The sequence below is a fragment of the Medicago sativa genome, chromosome 4 (assembly GCF_051527215.1).
Source record: "Medicago sativa cultivar Bolivia chromosome 4, Bolivia_mono, whole genome shotgun sequence".
NCBI lineage: Eukaryota > Viridiplantae > Streptophyta > Magnoliopsida > Fabales > Fabaceae > Medicago > Medicago sativa.
The window spans coordinates 98,600,002-98,618,884 of record NC_140752.1 but is presented as its reverse complement, the minus strand read 5'-3'; the positions used below and the strand labels follow the sequence as shown (position 1 = coordinate 98,618,884).

Here is an 18,883-nt window from a genome sequence, read left to right as displayed (position 1 = left end):
AAACTCATTTAATTTTCGACCATTTTTCTTTCCATTTTTCATGTAGGTAATTTTCCCCAACTTATTGTTCCTGGGTCAAGGTGGTTTAATTTTTTTTTTTAAACTCTAATGTAATAATACAGATATATCGAATATTATTTCCTTTTCATTGATCAACCACAATGTTCATCCACCAAAAAATTTCTCATTTCTATATTCTCTTTTGATCTCTTTTGTAATTGTCGATGTTAGATTCAATTTGGTGGTAAAAACAAATGTTGTTATTGTTTCTCCATTGCGAGAAAAACACTTCATTTAATTTATTTGTGAAAAGAGAAAGCTGATATAAACAAACCAAAATGACTGATTAAATTGTATATTTACAAAGTGATTGAAATGGATAAAATGAAGGGAGATTGACGTGTTTAAAAAATTAGAAGGGGTGTCTGTGTTATTTAAGAAAATCTCAAAGGAAGTCAAAATAATTTTCCCTTTTATCACTAACGTTGGCTTTATCATTAGTTTTTTCTTATCTTCCCAATCCATATAACATTGCAAATGTGCTTCGACGCATAACCCGCACTTCAACGCTCTACCCGTGCATAGCACGGGCCCTGTGCTTAGCACGGGTCTGATGCTATTGTGATGTATCACTTCTTTAAATAAAAAAAAGTGTTGTATTACTTATTTCCTATGATAGTACTTATATTTATAAGTTTACAATTCACATATTTTTTGGTTAACAAGTGAGATATTTTACAGCACAAGGGCTTAGGTAAATTAAGAGTAATTTAGGTCAAATTATTTTAATTGTGCGTTTAGTTCGATGTGAAACGAATAATTTCGAATAAATCAATTACGACTAAAAGTAAGTTGAATGTAAAATTATTATTTTTGAACACATTCAAATAAAAATGAGTTGAACATCAAATTTGAGTATAAAAATTAATAATGATCAAAACCTCTAAACCCAAAAACAACTTAAAATTTCAAAATCAATTCTATTTATCTTAAATAAGTTGACTCTTTAAAAAGTGAAATCAAATATTCACTTAATAAAAATAATTTAACTTAAAAGTTCTTATATTGTAAGGGATTTTAATCCCCTTTTACTCCCTCATGTATAATTTTTTTTTGCAAGCATACTTGCTCATGTATCATGTTAGGAGATATATGCACATAATTATACGACGCATAGTAATTTTGTTAAATTACATATACAAAAATAAAATTGTTTTTGTTCTATAACTCTCTCAACACGAGAGAGAAAAAGAAGGAAGAAGCTTCTTTAAAAAAAAGGTAGAAAGAAGCTTAGATGATTCGAATCATATTTTCCGAGAGAGAATATAGTTTAAAAAAGGAAAATAATTATATTTTTACCTCGGTGAATAATAAATAACCAACCCTTAAATAAAAAAAATATATTTTTAATTAATAAGGGCCTGTTTGATTTCTCCATGTAAATAATAAATTAATTAAATCTTGAAGTCTAAACTCAAGAAAGATACTAAAACTGTTTTGTGGTTTTTAAAAATTAAAGAACAAACTTGTTTGATTTAACACTTTTAAACAATTTTGAAAAAATCAATTTTGAAAACTAAAAAACCGGAAACTGGTTTTAGCTGTTTTGCTTTCTTGTTTTGATTTTCCTTTGAAAACTAAAAACACGGAGAATTTGATTGCCAAACAATCTTTCTTTTATTTTCTTCTTCAAAAATAGTTTTTAAAAACTGAGAACCGGAAGTTATACCCTACACCCCTACATTTATACCTTGACCCCAACATTTTACACAATCTACCAAGTTTATCCTTTCACCCTGCCATTTTTTTGGAAGAAAAAAAAAAACCTTATGCGTTACTAAACCCTCCCTGCCAGAAAAAAAAACGCTCCCAACAACCAGTAACAATCACAATCAGTAAGTATTCTTTGCCGAATAATCGATTGAGGTTTGAGATTTTCTGGGTTTTTAATGTTTACCGGAATCGTGATCTCAAAATGTCGATTTGACGAAATGATGTTGTCCAAAACCGTTCTCGGAGTCGTCCATCGGAATCGTATTCACATAGGCGTTTCACCAAAGCGTTCAATTCAGAATCGTGTTCCCGGAATCGTTCACCGTAACTCTGTTCGTCAAAGCGTTCCGTTGAATATCCCGGAAAACGCTGCAAAACCAGAATGTTGATTCTTCACGTTTTTGTTTTTAGTTCTACTCCTTTTTTACTCGAACTTTTTTAATTCCAGTAGACAAAGAACTTGAAAGAAAATGCACAATGGAACACTATATTACAAGGTTTATGGTTGACGGGATATGCAAAGCATTCCAGTAACAAGGTAGTGATGAATTTTCAGGAAAAATATTGGAAACGTGTTATAGGAGGTTCCGGAAAAATTTAATCGGAATACATACAATAATATCCTGAATGGGAAATGTTGAAAGGGAAGGTGAGAAAATAATGTGCAAAAGGTTAAATATTAAAAAGGGCAAAAGAGGAATTTTTAAATATTTGTAGGGGTGAAAGTACATATGTCGGGGTACATGGTAAAATTTTCCTGAGAACCGCGGTTGATTCAAACAGGCCCTGAGTCTTTCTCTTTTCAATTGTCTGGCTCTGGCCCATTCTCCACAAATACTGGCGTCCTAACAAATCAAACGCCTACAAGTAAAAGGACACCTCACTTTTCTCTCTCACTGTCTCAACCACACTGGAATTGGAATACAACCTAAAACCGATACTGTCAACCTGTGCTATAGACAAAGTAAATGATGTATATATATTAGGGTGTTCCCATGATACAAAGGTTTTATATATTGATGATGAATACGTTGTTTTATTGTTAGTATAATTTAATTTAATACCGACTGTTGTTATTTTTTTTTTTTTTGTTTTTGAAAGATTTCCGATTGCTGCTATATATTCTAAAATAAGACACTATAAAAGGCTATGTACATTCGTGGCAACAAGAAAATTCAGCACCTCACTCACATGTCATATAATATAGCCTTGTGACTTATACTCTACTATCATGCTTCCTCCTTTTGGTTAGTTCGTGCCGTGTAACAACCTCCATCTTGAATAGCCACCCTTGTTCAATTTGGTCCGTTTGATCTCTCCACTTTCTCGAAGAAATCTCTACGTGTTGTTTGTATTTTGGTTACCACTATGGATAAAATTTCATTCAAGAGTGCACACCTTGCAATTGTCATGTCAACTACTATCAAAATTTCGCTTTCTTTCCTCGTACTTCATTTGACTTGTTAAATAAGAAAAATTGACAAAATTATGCTGGCTCCTTTTCTAAATTATTTGCTGGATATTCATTTTCATTTTACAATGCTGTTAAAAAACGACACGTCCTATCTTCTTCATCATCTTTCTTAAGATTCTTAGGATTCTTTTTCATCATGCACACATCAAATGGTTGCTAATGATGCAAATTGTAAAATTAAAGTTTAATTTAAAAAAAAATCAAAAAAGTTAACCATTAAAATGAATCAAACTTGATGAATATTGATGTAGTGTTGACCTAAGACTCAATCCTCACGACCTTACAGTTCATTTCCATAACATTTCTTTTCGTGAATCAATAACCCGAACTAGGACTTTCGCAATTCATGATGTCTCAACTGATTGAAATGCCTCTCAACAATTAACAAATCGTTGCATCGAATGTGTCGTCCATGACACTCCCTCGATTACTCTTCGATAGCTCGTCCCCGGTCCCATGAACTCCTTCCTTCATGACAATAGAAGGTGTACATTCTTTCCACATAATAAACCTCTTACTTTGCTCTTTTACTATTTTGAGCGTGTAATTAAACAAGATCACCTAGTTTTACAAAGAGCAATGATATTTAAACAACTATTTGGTACAACTTTCATGACAACCTTCTTTTTCTCTCTTCTTATTGGTCAAAAACAATGGAGAGAGAAAAATGATGAGAGAGAGTAAGAATATAATGTGAGTATGAGAGAGAAAATTATCTAAAAGTTATCACAAAATGGTTGTACAAATATCATTTCTCTTTTAAAAAAAATGAAAAGTTGATAAAAAATGAAGTTATTTTCTCATTAAATTCAACTAATTCAAACATAAAATTTTACCAAACGTGTGGGTCCCCAAAATAACACAAGTGCCACATGGCCTGCTAGTAATGAGAAACAGAGTACCTTTGCTTACGTACATATATAGTACATGAATTCCTCACACGTCATAGCAGAGAAATTATTAACTACAGCGTAATTCAATGTCGCACTGTGGGGACGGTCCAATCATAAGCAAACGGTGGCTTTTTAAATTCACAGATCAAAGCATGTACGAAGCAGATACTCAAAACGTGGACGCGATACAATAATACGCAAGAGATGCGTGTGGGAAGGTGGAGTCACAGCATAAGGCAGGTGAGTGCGAGTACAGACAATTACTTTCCTCGTTTCTATTCCCTACTCAACAACAAATCAATTACAAATTCACAATGGATGCGTGTGCCATCAAAAAAACTCGCAACAATTTTCCTCACACGTGTCACTTTCTTACCTGTCCTTTCTTCTCCTTTTTATCGTCTCTTCTTCTTCTTCCTCTCTTTCTCTTTCTCTCACTCAATCACTGCTCCGTTATGGAACCTTTGGACAATTCAGATTCGAAACTCGAACGAGTCGACTCTGATCAGACTTCAACTAGCTCCGCTTCAGGCATTTCCTCCGTTTTCAGCACTGACGATTTCCGTAACTTCAACGGTTCCGGCGACATTTCCTCTATCAGTAGCGGTTCAGGCGAAATTCCAACGTTCACGGTGAACCGAGTGATTCTTGCACCTCCGTTGATCGCTGTGTCCAATGAAACTGACAAAAACGAACCTGCAGCGCCGGAGGGGGTTGTGGTGACGGCCGTGGTGAGGGAGAAATGCGTAGGAATGAATAACAAGGGAGTGAGTTGGGGACATACTTCGGTGATTGGAAGACGGAGAGAGATGGAGGACGCCGTCGCTGTTATTCCGGGATTCATGTCACGCACTTGCGATCACGTCGGCGGTTGTACTGCTCCCGGTTCTAGATCCTCCGGCGAGATCAGTCCTATCCATTTCTTCGGTGTTTACGACGGCCACGGTGGAGCTCAGGTACACACCTTTTTCCATTTTTTAAATTTATTATTATTTCAAAAAACAACAGTTTCTATTTTATTTATTATTATCGTATGGTGTGGCGTTATGTGTCTATTTTATTTATTTACTTTGTTTGGATTATAATTTTATTTTGTTTTTATTTATTTGTTTATCTGGTGTTCAATTAATCTCAATATTTTTTGATATTATTTCTGGAAATAGAATAAAAAAGGAGAATCTGAATTGTGATGGTGGTTAAACTGAAACGGGAATGTAGTTGGTGAGTATGTTTGTGAGGAAGGCCACGTGTTATAGGTAGAGTGGTCCACAAAAAGAGATAAATTAATGGTCCGTTTCGTTCAGTGGTGACACGTTTGTAGATACGACTGTGTATAATACTACTGTTGTGGGCCTTTTCTTTTCTTTCTCTTTTAGAACAGATACTACTACCTGTACTAGAACGGAGTATTAGGAAGGAATAGTCATAGAGAGTCGTTAGAACTACCCAGATCTCAAGTTGTTTCCCTCACAGACCAATCACAAGTTTCAACTTTTTCTTGGGAACGAGTGATAACATATTTTTTTACCATTGTTAATATTGTAAAAAATTTGTTAAAATCACGAGTGTTTTACATCAAATTTTAATCTATTAAATAAGATCGATCGAATATATGAAAGAAACAAGGTTATAGTGTTTTATATATAGTATATTTATCTTTCAAAAAAAATAAAAATATATAGTATATTGCATATTTAATTTTTTTTTTCTAACCGGTGTCCTTGAAACACAAATTAAAATACGTTTTTCAACTTTTAAAATATTGAATATACAATTTTTAGTATAATATATTTTTTTAAAATTACAATAGTTCACCATAATTTTGTAAAAGTTACCTCAAATTTATACATGCAAAGAGGCAAGTTGGCACACAAACTTTGAAGACAAACTTTTTTTTTTTAAGAAAACTTTGAAGACAAACATATTTAAAATATAAAATTTAATTATTTTTTTTTGTTAAAAAAAGGATTGATTGAATGTGGTAGTGATTTTTTTTTTTTTGAAGGGATAGTGATTATTATTATTACGAGTATAATAATGTTTGGGTGGGTGTGGTCCTGTTTGTTGGGGGAGAATGAGTTTTGGAGGAAAAGGTTGAGCTACGTGTCTGGAAGGATGAGCTTTTTTTCCCAAAGAAAGGGTACGTTGTTCATATCATGACATGTGTGGGTAAGTGGGACCAATGTTTCATTATGTACATAGTGGGACCTACGTTTCATTATGTACCTTTTCACCACTTTTGGCATATTATACCGGGCTGAGGGATGATTGTTGTGCTGAGTCTGCCCTTTCTAGGGAAAGCTTATTCAATTTCAACGGTTTAAATATTTTTTAAATATATATATATATATATATATATATATATATATATATATATATATTGTACCAAAAAATTCGACCGGTCAATATTATACTTTTTTTATGAATGGTAGTCAATAATTGTAAAAAAAAAAATGAATGGTAGTCAATAATATATCAAAAAATGGTATTTATACAACTGCTTTTTTCTGAAAGAATTTATACAACTACTTTAAAAATAACTTTTGAGATAACCATATTCTTTTCTCTTTTTAAGGTACACAAACAATAGAGAAAGTTAAAAAAAAAAAAAGAAATAAAACACACAATATGAACAATAGGGTGAATTTCTTTCAAAAAAGAATGAGTGTGAATTTTTTCAAAAGTTATTCAAAACATTTTTTTTAAAAGAAAAAGTTATCCAAATATAATTTCTTTTATTTCTATATATCTATATTTTGTTTTTCATTATTTCTTTTGTTCAAAATGATTGTACAATAGTGAAAAAGATAATCGCTTTTGCACACTCATTTTTTTCTTCCCCATCACTACTAATTATAGTTGTTCTCAATTCTCATACCGCCACATAAATATTTTTTTCTTCCCCATCACTACTAATTATAGTTGTTCTCAATTCTCATACCGCCACATAAATTTGACAAGATAATGGCAACCTCGTCGTATTTTATTTATGCTAATATTGAAGATTGTATTTAGTCATCATAAAAAAAAAAGAGTCAAGTATTTAGTCAAAATGTAAGTTGGTAAAAAAAAAAAGGTTAAATGTGTTTTTGGTCCCTATAAAATTGGCACATTTTAAGTTTAGTCCTTACTTAATTTTAATTGTTCTTTTAGTCCCTAAAAAAAATTTATGCACTCAGTAGCAGTCCCTCCTCAATTCAAATTTGTTTGATTTATGCTTAAACTCTTGAGTTTTTGAACAATTTTTTTGCAGACGTGTTAAGAACAATACTAAAAGTTCCTCTGCAAAAAATTGTTGCAAAATTTGATTTTTACGTCCAGATTTTGTTTATTTTATCTTTAACTTTTATCGTTTAAAAAAAATTCATATTTAATTCGTATCATGTTAAAAAATTCTAAATTTTAGGAAACGAACCTTTCATAGTGTTCTAAACTTGTCTCAATAAAATCGTTCAAAAATTTAAGAGTTTAAGGATAGTTAAACAAACTTTGTTGTAACATGGACTAAAATTAGAAGTATTTTTTTTTTGTAGGGACTAAAAAGCCTATTAAAATTATGTAAGGACTAAACCTATAAGTTTCAAATTTTTTAGGGATCAGAAACATATTTAACCTTAAAAAAAAAAGCTAATAAGGATGTGATTAGGATCCCACAAAATCTAGTCTAGTATTATACTCCCTCTGTCCCATTTTAATTGAGCCTTTGGCTCATTTCACACTTATTAAGAAAAAGTGTATAAGTGAAAGAGAGAGAAAAATGAGTTTGAGTGCCATTATCAACTGTTGGTGCATTCTTCTTTATCATAAATGCAAAACAGAATATATTGAATTGAGAGTGGTGAAAACAGTATTAATTAGTGTTATCATTGGAAAAAAGTAATTAATATTGTATTGAAAAGTAAAATGGGTCAATTTTTCTGGGACAATATTTTTTTGCAAATGGCTCAGTTATTATGGGACGAAGGGAATAATTTTCAAAGTGACAATTTTACTATGTAGTGTTGTTATTTTAACAACCAAAAACCAACAACTTTCTCCACACTGTATCCTTTTCATTGAGCAAATAAAGCTGACACGCATCCCAAGATTATAAAGAATGATTAAAAAAATTGCTTTGTAGCCTAAACCGTAGTAAAATATGGTGTGGACAACCTAAAAGGTTGTTCATTTATCATTTCCTTTTTACTATTCGTATGTAATATGTAAGTATTTTTGTCCTTTCAAAAAAAATGTAAGTATTTTTGTAACTGATTTTTAAAACTTAAACCTAAATAAAATTCATTTAGGTACACATACATAAATGAGATATATGAAAGTGAAAATGATCAAATAATATGCATTTTTTAAATAATGAAATGATATCCATTAAATAATATGCATTTTTTAAATAATGAAATGATATCCATTCAAGAGTTTGTATCTAAATAATTTTTATTTTTGATTGTGACTATATAAATATTTCTCTTTTATGTATACAATTATAAAAAATATAGGCCATGAACCCTCAACTTCTCATTTTATTTATTGGATTTATGGTCTATTTGTTACGGATCATAAAAAAAATGATTTTGACATACAATAATATAATTTTTTAAAGATTTTAAAAAACACAAGTTTTTTTTAGAGATTATGAAGATGATTGAATGGCAATATTTTCTTTTAAATGTAATAATGTTCGCCCAAAAATCAAATATAAAAAGATCAAATATTTCTTAATATGTGTGCATAATTTTGAATACCCGTAATTAAAAAACAGAATTCAGAAATTAAAAAATAGTTTTTTTTTTGTTAGAAATACAATATTTTAATTCCCTTCGTTTCAAATCAAGATGTATTAGTCCACCCCTTAAAATTTCAAATTAATTAAGTGAGATTGTAGGTTTTCAATGGACATACTAAGAATTTTTACCGTAATTCAATACTTTTTTACAATATAAGTGAAATTTTACTATATTATTTTAATTAAAAAAATATGAAAATCTCAACTTCCTAACACCTATCTTTTCAAGAGCACTGATTACCTACATTTATGAGAGAGGAGTGTTATTTGAACAACCATTTGTTGACAACTTAAGTGACAACCATAATGTACAAAGGAAAAGTAGGCATCTGCACAAAAACCAAAACAATAAAGAGATAAAGTAAAAAATAATGTGAATATGAGAGATAAAATGGATGTTGAATTATCATTTCTCTTTCTGAAACTGTCCAAGAACATATCGCATAATGCTCTCACATGAGGCAATTAGAGGGTGCAGGGGTTGTGAGGATTTTAAGTGTTACATTATTTTCACACACAAATTTGATATTAAATTTGACAATAATTTAAATAGTCAACACATTTTAATTATGATTCCTCAAAAAAACACATTTTAAATATGTGAGTAATTATGTTAAGTAGATGGTTAATGAATACAACAAGGAATCACAACACTAAGACCATCCTCCACTATAGACAGTTAATCATGACTTTTAACATCATTAACCATGATTGGGTGTTCAAGTACATGTGAATTCATTCACCATTTGTGTTTAAATATACACCTAAAATATCGTGATTAGTTGTCTTAAAAAATATGGTTTCTCTAGCGAATTGCTACACCATGTTAAATTCATTAACAACCAACTAAACACAATCAACCACATATTTAAACCGCGTTAACCATCTGGATCATTGTCCAATTTGATGTTAAAATTGTGTGTAAAATATCATTTCTCTAGCTTTAAATACTTGGTTACCTGAATTCTCTCATTGATTAACACACCCTTTAGATTTAACTGTTCTTTAGTACTGTATTTGAACTCATGGTAGATTACAATGTTACATGTCCATTTTTCTTTTTTCCACCCACGTGATGACACTTGTTATTTTACATATTAAATTGAGTATTTCTTCGGGGACATTAGATAATATTTTTTTTGAATAATTCCTTTACCACAACTGTTTATTTCAGAATTATGATAGATCAAAGCTTGACGAAGAAGGGAAAGTGAGCTCTGAAAGATAGTACATAACTACTTATTAAGTTTTGATTCTAGTCGAATGCATTTGTTCAACATGGCCTTTATAGCATAAAATGTCCGAATTCAGAAAGCATCATCGTGAGGAGTGTATTCTTCTAACTTTTGTGGTTAATTTAATCCTAGGTTGCTAAATTTTGTGCAAAGCGAATGCACGATGTTATAGCAGAGGAGTGGGAGCGAGAAATAGCAGGTGGCGCTGAATGGCAGAAAAGGTGGGAGGCCGTATTTACTAATGGATTTGAGAGGACTGACAGTGAAATTGAATCAGACGAAGCTGCCCCAGAAATGGTTGGATCTACTGCCTCTGTGGTTGTTCTATCTGGTTGCCAGATTATTACATCCAACTGTGGTGACTCAAGGGTGGTTCTTTACCGCAGGACTCAAACAGTCCCATTGACTGTGGATCAGAAGGTCTTATCATAACCCATTTATCTTCTTTGTTGTTTTGTGCATTCTTTAGTTTTGGCATTCCAAATTGCGGTTATGCTGCCAATCTTAATATTGCAGCAAAATACGACACACCAACGCAGTTGTGATACGGTTGCAGAGGCTGCAATTGTGGCCGTGGACTTCAATTTAAAAATCATGTATATGTATTTAGGAGATGATGAGTCTCAATAATAATATAAGTAATATGAAAAGATAAAACATTTCACACATACAGCTTTTGAAGTTCTGAATTACTTGTAACCCAAGAGAAAAGGACGACCAAAAAAGAAAAATAAATTATTAGGAGGTCATCTCCATTATGCAACCATATATTCAAACATTATATCTTTCTCTTCAGTGGGTTGGTTTTGAGATACCATTGTCCTTGCTTGTACAGCCTGACAGAGAAGACGAACTCTTGAGAATTGAAGGAGAAGGAGGAAAAGTCATAAACTGGAATGGAGCTAGGGTGTTTGGTGTTCTTGCCATGTCCAGGGCCATAGGTATCTTGATTTATCTTCATATATCCAATCTTTGGTTAAGAATTTACGTACTGTTGTTTGACCTAATATTATATGCAAAATAGTCTTCTGCTATGAGCTAGTAAGGGTGTGCAAAGTGCAAACGGCTTAATCTTTTAACTAAGTGGGGGGCTTTCTCAAAAGGGTTTTGTGATTATAATAGCTATCTACACTCTTTTATCAATATCAGGGAATTTCAAAAGTAAATTTTCCCTTATCAATACAATTATTTTTCGATTTTTATCATTCCACTTTCATGCAATTGTAACTTCCAAACGGTTCCTTACTGGATTAGTAAATTTGGTTTTAAAGTAAATAGCAAAATGAAAAATCAAAGGGGAGATCAAGAGAGAGAGAGAGAGAGAGAGAGAGAGAGGAAGACAAGATAAAACTGTACACAACTAAGAACAATCGGAAAGTGGACAGATGAACCATCTTTCCTAGTTGGTACAATGATTACTCCATTTTTTGTGGCACTACAAACAAATTCTAAAAAAAGGTAACAGTTGAAGAGATACAGAGATTGGCTGCATTAGATGCCTGAGAATGGAGTATCAGAAAGGAAGTTAAATAGTGGGATCGAAGCATCATAAGGATTAGAAGTCTAACTTTCATATGAAAACGAGTTTAACTTTGAGGGCGGTGAGGGAACAAATGTTGACAGGGAAGCTGATAAGCGATATCATATGCCACTTGATTGAAACACTATGCATAGCAATTTAATTAGCAACATTGTCATTTACAGTATTATGTGCCAACATTTTAGCATTTATTGTTAACTTCATCATTATAGATTAAATTCTTAATGCTTTGGTAAAACTTATGTTCGGAGAGCTCAACCCCTTAAATGAATTTCATTTACCTCGATTGAATAGTCTCCGCACAGGGGATACGTAGGTTTACTAAAAAATTCTTAATGTTTTCATGTTTGGAGTTTGTTGATGGTTTTGCAAGTTACCTAGGTACTAGGAGCATTCACAGTGTATTTGTGTGTATGTTAATTTTGAAATGTATCTGTAATTTAATCCATAATAACTGAGAAAATATACATATCGGCTGTTCCTCAATATTGTATCGACTTTGATTCTAAAGCTAGACATGAACGATTGATTTTGAAGTTGTGTGTGCAAGGTTTTGCGAAAAATGGATGTTAATTATTTTTCAATGATTCTTGTCATCTTTACTTGTCCCACAAGCTATCTGATCGCATAAAACATCACTAGCTTCTTGCACCTAAAATCACTTGCGTCCTGAAACAGTTTTCTTGCACCTCCTCATCTTGTGTTTAAATTCCTAATAATGGTGTTATTTCAGGTGACCGGTACTTGAGACCATGGATTATTCCAGTGCCAGAGGTAAATTTTACAGCTAGAACCGACGAGGATGAATGTTTAATTTTGGCAAGTGATGGACTTTGGGATGTAATGACGAATGAGGAGGTGGGAGAAGTAGCGCGGAGCATTCTAAGAAGGCGCCGCAGATCCTTATCAACAGAGGAAATATCTCCAACACAAGTTGTTGCTGATAGCCTCACTGAAATTGCGATTGGTAGAAATAGTACAGATAACATTTCAATCATAGTTGTTGATCTGAAATCAAAGAGAAAACGTGTGCAAAGGCCTCCTTCAATTTCCTAAGAATACGACTGATTCTCTTCAATAGTTTTCAACCATGAGAAGGTAATGAAGCTACTAGAGTTGATTTCCTAGAGTTGGTTTACAATATAAACAGAACAAATCCATTGTCATGATCGTTCTCAGTTATCACTTCAACAATTGTGTTTCTCCTAACCTCCTGTATATACAGAATTGACTGGCAAAAAGAAGTTGATTCATGACAAGTAACAACTAGCTAGGCCTTGTTTGTTACAGAAGTGTTGATCGACACCCCATTTTATCCTTTTGGTCCTTGACAAGGGCAAATAGAATGAATTTACCAATTTACCAATGAGAAATGATATTTGTACAACCATTTTCTTACAACTTTTGGGACAACTCTCTCTCTCTCTCTCTCTCTCTCTCTCTCTCTCTCTCTCTCTCTCTCTCTCTCTCTCTCTCTCTCTCTTTATTGCTTTGATTTTCGTGCCAAGACATACATTTCTTTCTATATTCTTGGTTGTCCCATAAGTTGTACAAAAAGTGGTTGTTCAAATAACATACCTCTTTACCAATTCGTTTGTTGAACTTCTAAAAACTAATACTAATGGAATGAAATATGATATTCTCAGTTTTCTATTCTCAGTTTTCTTCTTTCTAACTTGGAGGTATAGGATAACCATTTCTAATGAAGTTATAACTTTATTTTCTCCACTTTAATATTGCTTTTACATTTCATTCAAACTGGAAAAATATTCAAATGTTCAGCATAAAATTAGTAATTTGACTACCGTGCCTTGACAACATGGATGTATAAACCAGAGATCAGAGTATAATTATGAATTCGATTTTGAGCAAAATTTAATTGGTTAAACCAGAGATCAGAGTATAATTATGAATTCCATGTTGAGGCACAATTGATGTTATTTGACAGAACATATGCATAAACCTATGCATACAAAAATCAAGACTAATGATATACACATGTTCTAGCAATCACTCATCACTGCCACCGTCCTCACCGTCCTCCTGCGTTTGAAGAATGCATTTTCTGCCAATAAGAAAGTTAAATACTTGCCTCAAATTTCCTCTGCATGGTCGTGCATTTGTCGCAAACTTACAGACAAATACAAGCCGTCTTCTCATATCCCATTTAGTGACATGTGTTGGATTGAAGGAATTCCCATCATCAAAAGTACCTGTAAATAACCATGATATATATTTTTAAGTAGAAATGGTGGTTGATGGATCGATAGTGAAATGCATTGATTCCACATATGTGAGAAATTGGATTTAGAATTATATTATTTGTAACAATATGAAAGCTATATAAATATGTACCTTTTTCATCAAATAGTGACATCAAAATTGCTAAGCAAACACATATACTAATATCTTCCCCTGAAAAGCAAAGAAAAATAATATATCAAAGACTCAAATAACTTTTCTAGATACAAATATACATGTCATTTACAACACATAAAACTTTTAAATAGGTCGTCCAGCGGAATGATTTAGAAGGATTAAAGACAAGCACAACAAAGACTCAAATATGGTTTTAAAAAAAATATAAATGTCCACTACTAATTTTAAATTTAAATGAACTTTGTGCAATTTATCATTAATATGATACTAATTAACAATTGAATTGGTGAAATTCAATGACAAAGTAAACTTGTTAAAATCCCTAACACAACACAAGTAGTGAATTCATGCAATTTGGTATCACACAAATTCTAGTCAACTATTAGTAGAAAAATAGATAAATACCGAGAGAATTCAAAGCGAATACCATCATTACAACAGACCAGAAGTCGTTTTCCCAGACTGAGGTTGAACTTGGCGAAGCTCACAGCTTTAGGAATATTATTTAATAAGGAAAAGCGATCAAACTTTGAACTCTGTCCATGAAAAATTAAAATCAGTGCGAATTCTAACAACAACCATTCAACAACAAGAAGCGTTGTTTCCACTTCATACTAACCACAATTGGAAGATGCAGATATGCTTCTGAACTGGGAAGACAGACAGTGATGGACTCACAATCACAATTCAATATGCAATCAACATCGGCTGCATCTGTAGCTGTACCAAACATGAACACTCAGCCACATAAAACATAGCAAAATATTTTTTTTACTGCCCAATCATGTTGCTAATCACAAGTAGACTGGTCTTCTGGTGTCAAAAAAATATAAATTTAAGTCAATAGGACTAGGCATGCTTCATCAAAAGATATACTACCTCTGGCTCTAGTACTAATTATAAGCCTGCTTTGAAATTTTTTCTCTCTAAACATAAGCCCAATGTAAATCACCATATGCATGTGTGTGCACGTGTGTATTTTTAAATATGTTCTTAATTAATGGTTTAAGAAATCAAAAAGATAGTCACGTCTATATATAAAGAGCAATTTCGTACATAAGTAGGTGTACACAAAAAGTTAGTGTTCTAACAAAATCATGGTGGCACCACAATTTTGTTGAAGTTTAAAAGTGCAACTTTTGCTAAAATTGTGGTGACTCAGCTGTGATTATTTATATATCACCATCAATCGAAACATGTGGCAAAGAGAATTCAAAATAGTACCACTATAGTATATCATAATATTAATAAAGAGCATTAACTAAGTCAGCATACCAAATTGAGATGCACCAACTGCCAAATTAGTAGAACCCAACCAAGAAATTTCAGAATCTTCAAAAGACTTGGTGTCAACTTCAATATTTGAAACATCAGAAGCCAGTGACGGTTCTTCATGTGAAAGTGATTTAACTCTAATCTGAGGAGCACTCTCTCCTCTATAAGCACGGCGTACCCTACCCTTTTCAACAATATCTGCAACCTTCTGGTTACACACATCAGGACCTGAATTTATAAGATCATAAACATGATTCCAAAAGAGAGGTGGAGTTAAACCCCTAGACCAACTTTCTTCATCATCTCCTGCACCTGGTATATAATTCCAGCTAAACTCGGAGTTAGTCTTGTTGTGTTGGCTTACACCGTTCGACGAAGAAGAAGCAGAGACAAGTATGATTGGTGTGAAATCCCAAGAATCATGGTGAGGTACTTCATTTAACCATATGACGGTTTTCTGAGAAATCCATAGAGGACGTAATGGTTTCTTCAAGGAAGCAGAGAGGGAAGCAATGTCAGCTCCACTTGCTTTCAATTGTTGAGTCCATTCCTCTAAGTGCTCCTCAATTGAAGCCTTTTCTGTTAGGGGAACCCAAAGTGGTAGGTGCAAAGAGCAATCCCAATCAGAGTCCTCCTGTTTTACGGAGGCAACAGCACAATTATTATAAAGGGTTCATATACACAAGCTTTAAATATGTTTAGTAGTCCTCTTAAAAAAAAGTCCTTATAAAAGCTTTGCTTTGTTTTTAGTCATGGCAGATAGATTACTTTTATAATTTGGTTCTTGTTCTTTTGTTTTAGTCCATAAAATATTTGTTGACATTGAAACTTATCTGTGTAATATGTGCTGCATAAGAATTATAGTATATAGTACACGCATATTACAATGACCAATTCACCCATGAACAATTTGTTAAAAAAACTCACATGAACAAATTTTATAGAGACTAGCAAAACAAAAAGAACTGTGACAGAATTGTTACAAAACAAGAACTGTTACATAGACTAAAAACAAAAGTGTACTTCTATATTTACAAAAAAACATATTTTAACCCTTCAGACAAATAAGAATTTTGAAATAAAATGTAAAAGAGGGAGGAAGCATAAGACTAGTGATCATTACACTCAATTGTGGTGCTGAAGCATCATCCATATGAAAATCTCTTTTAAATTGGGCAATTGCACGATTAAGAACACAAGTCCATATGGGTATGGTTTTGGACATGCTGTCTGGGAAACGCTTTCCTTTTCTAGTAGAATCAACAATCATACAACCACCTTTCTGTGCTACCAATGTGAACAAAAGTATAAAAAATATTGACTTGCGTGTAAAAGAATGAGTAAACCACCAAATTTGTAAGACTATATATATGATATCTCATAAAACATTCTGGATACGTCCATGACTCACTTTTGCCCTTTTGTCTATTCATTATGGCAAGACAAAAGTGAGTCATGTACATATTTGAAGTATTCATAATCTCATATATGAGAGCACCTTAAAGAATCAAAGGACGAATTTGATAGGTTACTAGTAAAAACTAGAATTATAATTGAATAGGATTGTTGTCGAATAGTACCGGCAAGATGAGCCACATGAAGGTTGAGACGAGCAGTGGAGAAAGAACAATTGTTGGTGTGACCATCGGTGGATTTGAAGTAACAAGTGGAATGGAAATTAGAAGAGTACCATAAGCCACAACGAAGGTTTGCGAGAAGAGGAAGTTGAGGCCATAATTGAGAGATTTCACCAACGAAAACAGAATCTTGATAGATAGATCTAAGTGCGTTGTATAAACTGTTGTCTCTTTTTTTAATGCTTCTTGCTGCTTTGTATATGCTTAGCTTCTTCGAAAATTCTCCCTCTGAAACCTCCATCCAAATCTCTCTCTCTCTCTCTCTAGAAAGCTCTCTAATTTCTCTCTCTAAAAAAACAATGAGTATCAGCCGCCAACAGAGTGGCTCACACGAACATATATGTACTATGACCTAGTACTAGTAACAAACGACATGATATGCACACGTCATCATAGTCTCTCTAAAAGTACTGTTATTTAACGACATCATCATAAAAACATATATAGATCCGATCCACACCACAGTTAAAAAGGTCAGAGTACTGTTTACCGCAAAAATAGGTCAGTTGGTACTAGGAACATAGATCCTCTCTAGAATAAAACATAGATCCTCATGCTCTAAGTTTTTTTTGGAAAGATCCTATGAGTATTTTTATTCCTACTGTGTAGTAGTATATTCTAAGGTATAAAATAATTAATTATTTATTAAAAGAATTAATTATGTTGGGTAAAAAAAATATACTTTTTTACATGTTTAAAAAAACTTAAAAAATTGGGTCAAAAAAAAAAAAACCTTAAAAAAGTGAATTCACCGGAAAAGTAAACAAAACGTGCAACATGACAAAAAAAAAGTGTACCATTATATATCTAAATTAAACAAGATTTTGTATAATTTTCATAAGTAAATAAATCTTGCACTACACACAAATTTATTTTTCACTATTGAATTAATAAGTCTTATCTAATATCATTTGATCTAATAGTGAGACTTATTAATTCAATGATGAAAATAAGTTTGCTTATGATACGAGACTTGTCTCATTTGTGCACCATAAACTTAGCCTTAAAATTATAGTTATTGAAATTCTTCATTTTTGTTTAGAAATGAAAAATATTGGCATTCTAGAGTTTACTTCATTTTGTAAGCCTTTTAAGCCTCTAACATTATGATGTAATTGCAGAAATTATTTAACAATATATCGCATATAGGACATGCTCAATTCAAAGGTTAAAATTATAATAAGATTTTAATGTGAAAGCAAAATAAACGTATGAACATTCATATAAACAATTCATTTTCACACATGTTTCATGTCATCAAGTATAAGTTTTTTACTTTTAATATATAGGGATGCTAATTTACATCCACTTAAAAACACTAAGGTGTAAATTAGCAAACTACACCCACTTATTTTTACTAAAACACTCTTTTGTTTCTATTCTAATTAAATTTAATTAGAAAGGCAATTTTGTAACTATCTTTCTTAAAAAAAGAAATAAAAAAGACAATGACATGCTTAAGGTACAAAACATGTAATAGAGACAAACTTTTTCTGAAATTGGTCAGATGAGTAATGTTCCATATAAACTAACATATCAAACCATACTTTGTTTCTGTAAATTTAACTTAGTTGATAGAGACGTTACATATTATATCAAATCAGACTTTAAAAATAATTATTTAAACCCTTTTGCTTTGTCAAGAAAATAATCGTTGAAACCTAAAAAAAGAAGTAGCCCTTGACATTGAAGAGACTCAAAAAGACTAAACCAGGCCTGAAAACACTCTTTGACATGTAAAAATGGTCTTAAATTTGTAGAGAAGGTCAGATCTACGCAAAATTCTGTTAGGTCGAACTTACTTCAATTCCTCACAACAATTCGGACTTGCTCACATTTTATTCAACTGGATTGATTTGTTTATATTTGATTTTGGCTCTATTATCTTTCGAAAATT

General features: G+C 32.2%; 2 protein-coding genes across 5 annotated transcripts; one reads left to right on the top strand and one right to left on the bottom strand.

The window, feature by feature from the left end:
* The first annotated feature begins 4,435 nt into the window (after window positions 1-4,435).
* Window positions 4,436-13,012, top strand: LOC146934493 (putative protein phosphatase 2C 6). Of its 2 annotated transcripts, XM_085706394.1 has the most exons (5): window positions 4,436-5,096; window positions 10,095-10,130; window positions 10,288-10,575; window positions 10,991-11,096; window positions 12,429-13,012. In XM_085706394.1, exons 1-5 carry the CDS (start codon window positions 4,455-4,457, stop codon window positions 12,749-12,751), a joined length of 1,395 nt encoding a protein of 464 aa, XP_085562520.1. In that variant the 5' UTR covers window positions 4,436-4,454; the 3' UTR covers window positions 12,752-13,012. The 2 variants fall into 2 exon arrangements, with proteins under 2 accessions (XP_085562520.1, XP_085562519.1); XM_085706393.1 differs by lacking the exon at window positions 10,095-10,130 and having other exon boundaries at window positions 4,577-5,096.
* Window positions 13,013-13,557: 545 nt separating this feature from the next.
* On the bottom strand, window positions 13,558-17,300 carry LOC146934492 (initiator tRNA phosphoribosyl transferase family protein). Of its 3 annotated transcripts, none has more exons than XM_085706391.1 (7): window positions 16,930-17,300; window positions 16,473-16,636; window positions 15,350-15,983; window positions 14,694-14,794; window positions 14,480-14,610; window positions 14,051-14,110; window positions 13,558-13,908 (listed from the first exon to the last, which is right to left on the bottom strand). In XM_085706391.1, the coding sequence occupies exons 1-6, from the start codon at window positions 17,225-17,227 to the stop codon at window positions 14,098-14,100; spliced, it is 1,341 nt and encodes a 446-aa protein (XP_085562517.1). In that variant the 5' UTR covers window positions 17,228-17,300; the 3' UTR covers window positions 13,558-13,908; window positions 14,051-14,097. The 3 variants fall into 3 exon arrangements, with proteins under 3 accessions (XP_085562517.1, XP_085562516.1, XP_085562518.1); XM_085706390.1 differs by having other exon boundaries at window positions 14,502-14,610; XM_085706392.1 differs by having other exon boundaries at window positions 14,502-14,610; window positions 16,473-16,631.
* Window positions 17,301-18,883: the final 1,583 nt, after the last annotated feature.

Bases quoted from the DNA above. Each gene is read 5' to 3' on its own strand.
- LOC146934493 (XM_085706394.1), top strand. From the start codon at position 4,455: ATGGATGCGTGTGCCATCAAAAAAACTCGCAACAATTTTCCTCACACG. The intron at 10,131-10,287 runs GTGAGCTCTGAA...ATTTAATCCTAG, and splicing joins AGCTTGACGAAGAAGGGAAA to GTTGCTAAATTTTGTGCAAA. The intron at 11,097-12,428 runs GTATCTTGATTT...GTGTTATTTCAG, and splicing joins TGCCATGTCCAGGGCCATAG to GTGACCGGTACTTGAGACCA.
- LOC146934492 (XM_085706390.1), bottom strand. From the start codon at position 17,227: ATGGAGGTTTCAGAGGGAGAATTTTCGAAGAAGCTAAGCATATACAAA. The intron at 14,795-15,349 runs GTATGCTGACTT...TGTTTGGTACAG, and splicing joins AGTTGGTGCATCTCAATTTG to CTACAGATGCAGCCGATGTT. The intron at 14,111-14,501 runs GTATTCGCTTTG...TTTGCTTTTCAG, and splicing joins TCTGGTCTGTTGTAATGATG to GGGAAGATATTAGTATATGT.